The sequence below is a fragment of the Oryzias latipes genome, chromosome 24, assembly GCF_053564925.1.
Source record: "Oryzias latipes strain Hd-rR chromosome 24, Olatipes_Hd-rR_3.1".
Taxonomy (NCBI): Eukaryota; Metazoa; Chordata; class Actinopteri; order Beloniformes; family Adrianichthyidae; genus Oryzias; species Oryzias latipes.
The window spans coordinates 14,210,016-14,217,722 of record NC_136260.1 but is presented as its reverse complement, the minus strand read 5'-3'; the positions used below and the strand labels follow the sequence as shown (position 1 = coordinate 14,217,722).

The following is a 7,707-nucleotide window of genomic DNA, read 5'->3' as shown; positions in this document are numbered from 1 at the left end:
CCCCCAGACCTTCCCCCACCCCCACCCCCACACACTCACTTGTGCGGTGACGATATATTAGGTTAGTATCTATACAAAGTATAGTAGTATCTATACAAAGTGTAAATATACCTACAATTGTATCTTCTAACAATAACAAAAGAAAAAAATATATAAATCCACTTTCAACAAATATTAACTTTATTTAGCTACACAGAAACCCTGTTATAGTCTAAAACAAAAAAGTAGCTTAAAGTGCCTGAAATAAAAAAAAATCTGTCATTCCTCATTTAAACTAGAAACATTTGACCAACTGAACCATTTGAATAAATGAAGCGTTAAAGTTTTTTAGTCTGAAGAAATAGGTAAAAAACATTGTGCTGATTTTTTTTAAATGATGGATTGTTTATTTATTATCTCATAAAGTGCAGCTGTTTTCCTGCATTACCTGCTGTCTTTACGACAAATACTGACACCAACTAAACGACAGGCAGACAAAGAATGCATTTATGGAAAATAAAGGCACGTCATCAAAATGTCATCAATCGTTCATAAAGACTGACATTATTAGCATGAGCTGAGGAATCTAAAGGCACGCCATGATCGTGGTGTTGCGTAATCGAGGCAGGGCTTGCAGTGCCCCGCTTCACCTGGCAGACTGAGCCCATCACCCCTCCCCTTTCGTTTTCCCACACGCAGCCGCACGTATGACAGATTTGGTTTGAATCATTCAGTTACCTGTCATCATTGTTGTCACGTCAGGCGTTGTTGTAACTATTTTAGTAGTAACTGATGGAGAAACACAAGAAATGGAAAGACAATAACAAAACCTAATTGTGACTTTTTTTATCATAGTGCAGACAAATCAAAATGAATGATTAGTTTAAATATGATTTCAACTAATTTGTAAAATATGTTGAATACTTGTGAAAGAAATGTAAATGTACATTGCAATTGTAAAGGAAAGACAGATGTAAAAAAGTATCAAACATGAAAGTTAAATTCTTAAAACATCTTCCGTTTAATCTGTTCCAGTCATATCATTATCTTTATTTTATGGTGACTTACTTGTTGAAAATGTCCTAGGAGTTGTAGTTGGACAAACTGTAAAATCTAAAAAAAGGAAACAGTAAACTGTCAACAAATATTTAGCCAAAGCAGATCATGTTAGGCTTAGAAGAATTATTATTATTTACAGATTTAAAAAAAAAAAAAAAAAAAATCAGCCAACGGTCTTGTTAGATTAAACAAAAATTTTGTCCTTTAAGTTTTTAGAGGACCATCTTTATTTTGATGATTTAACGTCGCAAAATAAGTTTTGTATAGATGTAAAAATATCTACATCTTTGACCAAAACTGTTTACAGCAATGTTTATAAACGTAATTTGCCATAATTAAATAAAAATATTGGTACAATTAGCACAATGAATCTAATTCAAACTTCTTACTGTGTTGAACCAGAGACTGGCAGAAGTTTCTGTCAGAAGGAATGGCGTTGATGCATCCACATGAGTCTGCAGAGATCTGGTCACATGCTCCATACATCAGACACTGGTCACATGACCACCGATACTGGTCCTCACAAATGCACTGGTAACCATCTCTGATTGGAGAACAAACTGCAGACAAATGTGGAGGACATCAGCATGATCCAAGAAACTTTTTTGAAATTGTTGCAAACATGAAAGAACTTCAGTTTAGTCATTTGTATCTGTTGAACTAAACTACAAGAAATAAAAACCACTTAACATGTTGACACAAATCCTTGACTATTCCTTCATTCTGTCATTAGATTTACCTGTAGAAATGTTGGCCTGATTGATCTGAGTGTCTCCATTGATGCTGAGCGGGTAACTGATGTTTCCCAGAATGCTCCTCATCGTGTTGATTGCTGTCAATAATGTGGTGTTCAGCTCAACAGATAAAAGGTATTTATAAACAGGTGGAGGTACTGTGGGAACACAATCAAAGATACTTATTGGAAACATGCAGCAGTTTATAAAGAGGTTACAATACATTCTGTTTTTAAATGTTGAGTAATGAAGGGATCTTCCAGTTTTCAGTTACCGGTCATAGATGTGGTCACGCCAGGCGTAGTTGTAAATATTTCAGTGGTAAAAGGAGGAGAATCTAAAGACAGAAAGATGATTAATTGATTGATTGATTTCAAGCATTGTAGTCAAAGTAATACAGAATTCACACAGATTTATCAAACTAATTACAGCAATGATGAAATGCATGGATTAACACTAGAACGCCCAGGATTTTTCACTCCCCCTGCAGCGTCCAGAGCACAGCCAAATGGCTGGGTGGCTCGAAATGACTAATTCAACAGCATTCAATTAGCCACCTTTCATTTGTAAATGGAGCACTAACTACCTGATCATCTGGATGAAGACAGTGCAATGTCCTAGCTAACCACATTCTTTACTCAGATCAGGGCGGGGGAGGTTTTTCTGCTTTAAAAGAGCCTCCAAGTTCTGACAAACTTTGACTCCCAGTTTGTCAACTGAAAAACAAAGATGCCTAAATTTTACAACACTGAGCAGACATTGAAAATTATCCTGGAGCAAGTCAACCCATTTGACTCTGAGGGAGAAGAGATAGTCCTTTAGCTGGACTTAGACTTATATTTCTTTTGATAAGATGAACATCTTGTTCTCATTTGCTGATTCTAACAGTTGTCTATCCATTTATTTTCTGTGCCTGCTCATCCTGGTCAGGATCACAGGGGTCTGCTGGAGCACATCCCAGGTGGGGAGGGGTACACCCTGGATGGGTCACCAGTCCATTGCAGGGCCACATAGATAAATAACCAGGCACACTCACATACACACCTAGGAGAAATTAAGAGTAATTTAATTTAACCACATGTTTCTTGGACTGGGGAGGCAAAGGAGGCCTATTTATTATGTTTTGGAATTTATAGTTTCAACTAGAATTCAACAAAAAACAAAAAAAAATTAAAATAAACAAGTGAAACAACATATATCTTTACATTGCTGAAGGTTTGCATTGCTCAGATCTCAGAAATCAGATCACAGATGAGGAGATTTCATTGCCATCAGAAAAGAGAGGACGACAGAGAGGAGACACACTGTGCCAACAGAAAAAGCAAAAGATGGCACGATGTGGCATTCAGAAATGGTTGGGAGGCCTCTCCATCACAGCACAATTGAATGTTACACTGCTGAGGAAGAGCCAACTGCTTTGGTCAGAAGTACGGTGTCGACTCGCTTACAGAGATTCCTGTGTTTCCTCACTCTGAACATGCTTCAGACTATTCGGGACTGTGTTGCTCAGCATGAACGTCAGACAGAAGATGACAGCTGGTTCATGGCCCTCCCTGAACTAATGGGGTTCATTGCCATCCTCCTTGTGAGGGGGGGATAAAACTTCCACCCATGCAAAATGCAAGATGCAAGATGGTTGGCGAAAATGGGAAATCCACTGATCTAAAAAAACTATGGTCAGAAACCACTTCAAAGATATCATGCGGCATTTACACTTTGATGTCAAGGGCACGCGCATGGAACAAGTTGGGACTGACAGGTTTCCTGCAATCTCCAATGTTTGTGGGTTTGTTCTTGCAAACTGCATCAAACTTTCAACCAGGAAAAATTCACTGGGAGCTTCCAGAATCAGTAAAAAAACCTCGCACAGGTACATGCGGGAGCTGAGAAGGTGAAAAAGGAATACCGTGTTTGGTGACAAGCTCCCATACCTGGCAAAGGGAAACGGGCAATATGCCAGGTGAATGGTCAGTACAAGAACAATAATGCCAGAGTGCGCTTTGTTGATTGCTACAAGTATACCATGTGGCAAATGCAGAAAGGAGATTTTGGGGCAGTACCTAGTATGCGCAGACAATAGTGGGTTGAAGATATGACTTTGACCACATGATTTCTTTGCTTGAACATTTCAGTATTATGCCGGTAAAGAACAGTCTCTTGTGCATGAACGATAAATCTCAGCCAAAAAAGAAAAACCAAACTGTGGTGACCTCTTACTAGAAGTGACAGAGGTGAGGGGAAATAGTGAAAACTTGTTCATGTGCAAACTATGTTGAAGGCTGCTCTTTGGGCATGTAAATTTTAACTAATCCAGCCACTTGGCTGTCCCTTGGACATTGTAGGTAGAAAAGCCAAATGGCTGCCCTACGGACGTTCTACAAAGACACACTTAAGTCACATTTGCTTAATTCAGTGCTTCTCAATTATTTCTTGCCAGGCCCCCCATAGGAAAAAGAAAATGTTTCGCGCCCCCCCAGACCTTCCCCCACCCCCACCCCCACCCCCACACACTCACTCGTGCGGTGACGATATATTAGGTTAGTATCTATACAAAGTATAGTAATATATCTATACAAAGTATAGTAGTATCTATACAAAGTGTAAATATACCTACAATTGTATCTTCTAACAATAACAAAAGAAAAAAATATATAAATCCACTTTCAACAAATATTAACTTTATTTAGCTACACAGAAACCCTGTTATAGTCTAAAACAAAAAAGTAGCTTAAAGTGCCTGAAATAAAAAAAAATCTGTCATTCCTCATTTAAACTAGAAACATTTGACCAACTGAACCATTTGAATAAATGAAGCGTTAAAGTTTTTTAGTCTGAAGAAATAGGTAAAAAACATTGTGCTGATTTTTTTTAAATGATGGATTGTTTATTTATGATCTCATAAAGTGCAGCTGTTTTCCTGCATTACCTGCTGTCTTTACGACAAATACTGACACCAACTAAACGACAGGCAGACAAAGAATGCATTTATGGAAAATAAAGGCACGTCATCAAAATGTCCACAATCGTTCATAAAGACTGACATTATTAGCATGAGCTGAGGAATCTAAAGGCACGCCATGATCGTGGTGTTGCGTAATCGAGGCAGGGCTTGCAGTGCCCCGCTTCACCTGGCAGACTGAGCCCATCACCCCTCCCCTTTCGTTTTCCCACACGCAGCCGCACGTATGACAGATTTGGTTTGAATCATTCAGTTACCTGTCATCATTGTTGTCACGTCAGGCGTTGTTGTAACTATTTTAGTAGTAACTGACGGAGAAACACAAGAAATGGAAAGACAATAACAAAACCTAATTGTGACTTTTTTTATCATAGTGCAGACAAATCAAAATGAATGATTAGTTTAAATATGATTTCAACTAATTTGTAAAATATGCTGAATACTTCTGAAAGAAATGTAAATGTACATTGCAATTGTAAAGGAAAGACGGATGTAAAAAAGTATCAAACATGAAAGTTAAATTCTTAAAACATCTTCCGTTTAATCTGTTCCAGTCATATTATTATCATTATTTTATGGTGACTTACATGTTGTAAATGTGCTAGGAGTTGTAGTTGGACAAACTGTAAAATCTAAAAAAAGGAAACAGTAAACTGTCAACAAATATTTAGCCAAAGCAGATCATGTTAGGCTTAGAAGAATTATTATTATTTACAGATTTAAAAAAAAAAAAAAAATAAGCCAACGGTCTTGTTAGATTAAACAAAAATTTTGTCCTTTAAGTTTTTAGAGGAAAATCTTTTTTTTGATGATTTAACGTTGCAAAATAGGTTTTGTATAGATGTAAAAATATCTAGATCTTTGACCAAAACTGTTTACAGCAACGTTTATAAACGTAATTTGCCATAATTAAATAAAAATATTGGTACAATTAGCACAATAAATCTAATTCAAACTTCTTACTGTGTTGAACCAGAGAGTGGCAGAAGTTTCTGTCAGAAGGAATGGCGTTGATGCATCCACATGAGTCTGCAGAGATCTGGTCACATGCTCCATACATAAGACACTGGTCACATGACCACCGATACTGGTCCTCACAAATGCACTGGTAACCATCTCTGATTGGAGAACAAACTGCAGAGAAATGTGGAGGACATCTGCATGATCCAAGAAACTTTTTTGAAATTGTTGCAAACATGAAAGAACTTCAGTTTAGTCATTTGTATCTGTTGAACTAAACTACAAGAAATAAAAACCACTTAACATGTTGACACAAATCCTTGACTATTCCTTCATTCTGTCATTAGATTTACCTGTAGAAATATTGGCCTGATTGATCTGAGTGTCTCCATTGATGCTGAGCGGGTAACTGATGTTTCCCAGAATGCTTCTCATCGTGTTGATTGCTGTCAATAATGTGGTGTTCAGCTCAACAGATAAAAGGTATTTATAAACAGGTGGAGGTACTGTGGGAACACAATCAAAGATACTTATTGGAAACATGCAGCAGTTTATAAAGAGGTTACAATACATTCTGTTTTCAAATGTTGAGTAATGAAGGGATCTTCCAGTTTTCAGTTACCGGTCATAGATGTGGTCACGCCAGGCATAGTTGTAAATATTTCAGTGGTAAAAGGAGGAGAATCTAAAGACAGAAACATGCTTAATTGATTGATTGATTTCAAGCATTGTAGTCAAAGTAATACAGAATTCACACAGATTTATCAAACTAATTACAGCAATGATGAAATGCATGGATTAAAAATACAAAGACACACTTAAGTCACATTTGCTTAATTCAGTGCTTCTCAATTATTTCTTGCCAGGCCCCCCCTAGGAAAAAGAAAATGTTTCGCGCCCCCCCAGACCTTCCCCCACCCCCACCCCCACACACTCACTCGTGCGGTGACGATATATTAGGTTAGTATCTATACAAAGTATAGTAATATATCTATACAAAGTATAGTAGTATCTATACAAAGTGTAAATATACCTACAATTGTATCTTCTAACAATAACAAAAGAAAAAAATATATAAATCCACTTTCAACAAATATTAACTTTATTTAGCTACACAGAAACCCTGTTATAGTCTAAAACAGAAAAGTAGCTTAAAGTGCCTGAAATAAAAAAAAATCTGTCATTCCTCATTTAAACTAGAAACATTTGACCAACTGAACCATTTGAATAAATGAAGCGTTAAAGTTTTTTAGTCTGAAAAAATAGGGAAAAAACATTGTGCTGATTTTTTTTTTTAAATGATGGATTGTTTATTTATGATCTCATAAAGTGCAGCTGTTTTCCTGCATTACCTGCTGTCTTTACGTCAAATACTGACACCAACTAAACGACAGGCAGACAAAGAATGCATTTATGGAAAATAAAGGCATGTCATCAAAATGTCATCAATAGTTCATAAAAAATGACATTATTAGCATGAGCTGAGGAATCTAAAGGCATGCCATGATCCATGTGTTGCGTAATCGAGGCAGGGCTTGCAGTGCCCCGCTTCACCTGGCAGACTGAGCCCATCACCCCTCCCCTTTCATTTTCCCACACGCAGCCGCACGTATGACAGATTTGGTTTGAATCATTCAGTTACCTGTCATCATTGTTGTCACGTCAGGCGTTGTTGTAACTATTTTAGTAGTAACTGACGGAGAAACACAAGAAATGGAAAGACAATAACAAAACCTAATTGTGACTTTTTTTATCATAGTGCAGACAAATCAAAATGAATGATCAGTTTAAATATGATTTCAACTAATTTGTAAAATATGTTGAATACTTGTTAAAGAAATGTAAATGTACATTGCAATTGTAAAGGAAAGACAGATGTAAAAAAGTATCAAACATGAAAGTTAAATTCTTAAAACATCTTCCATTTAATCTGTTCCAGTCATATCATTATCTTTATTTTATGGTGACTTACTTGTTGTAAATGTCCTAGGAGTTGTAGTTGGACAAACTGTAAAA

The 7,707-nt window shown here is 36.7% G+C and overlaps 1 protein-coding gene and 1 long non-coding RNA gene across 2 annotated transcripts; both read right to left on the bottom strand.

The window, feature by feature from the left end:
- Positions 1 to 568: 568 nt before the first annotated feature.
- Positions 569 to 5,211, bottom strand: LOC144990109 (adhesion G protein-coupled receptor F5-like). Its single transcript, XM_078942701.1, has 6 exons — positions 4,989 to 5,211; positions 2,047 to 2,109; positions 1,778 to 1,930; positions 1,428 to 1,598; positions 1,048 to 1,092; positions 569 to 768 (listed from the first exon to the last, which is right to left on the bottom strand). The coding sequence occupies exons 1-6, from the start codon at positions 5,101 to 5,103 to the stop codon at positions 710 to 712; spliced, it is 606 nt and encodes a 201-aa protein (XP_078798827.1). The 5' UTR covers positions 5,104 to 5,211; the 3' UTR covers positions 569 to 709.
- An 833-nt stretch (positions 5,212 to 6,044) lies between these two features.
- LOC144990111 (uncharacterized) lies at positions 6,045 to 7,466 on the bottom strand. Its single transcript, XR_013654054.1, has 3 exons — positions 7,334 to 7,466; positions 6,314 to 6,376; positions 6,045 to 6,197 (listed from the first exon to the last, which is right to left on the bottom strand). It is a non-coding gene; the product is annotated as an uncharacterized LOC144990111 (long non-coding RNA).
- Between the last annotated feature and the right edge of the window lie 241 nt (positions 7,467 to 7,707).

Bases quoted from the DNA above. Each gene is read 5' to 3' on its own strand.
- LOC144990109 (XM_078942701.1), bottom strand. From the start codon at position 5,103: ATGATAAAAAAAGTCACAATTAGGTTTTGTTATTGTCTTTCCATTTCT. The intron at 1,599-1,777 runs GTAAATCTAATG...ATTTGTCTGCAG, and splicing joins TCAGGCCAACATTTCTACAG to TTTGTTCTCCAATCAGAGAT. The intron at 1,093-1,427 runs GTAAGAAGTTTG...TCCTTTTTTTAG, and splicing joins CCAGTCTCTGGTTCAACACA to ATTTTACAGTTTGTCCAACT.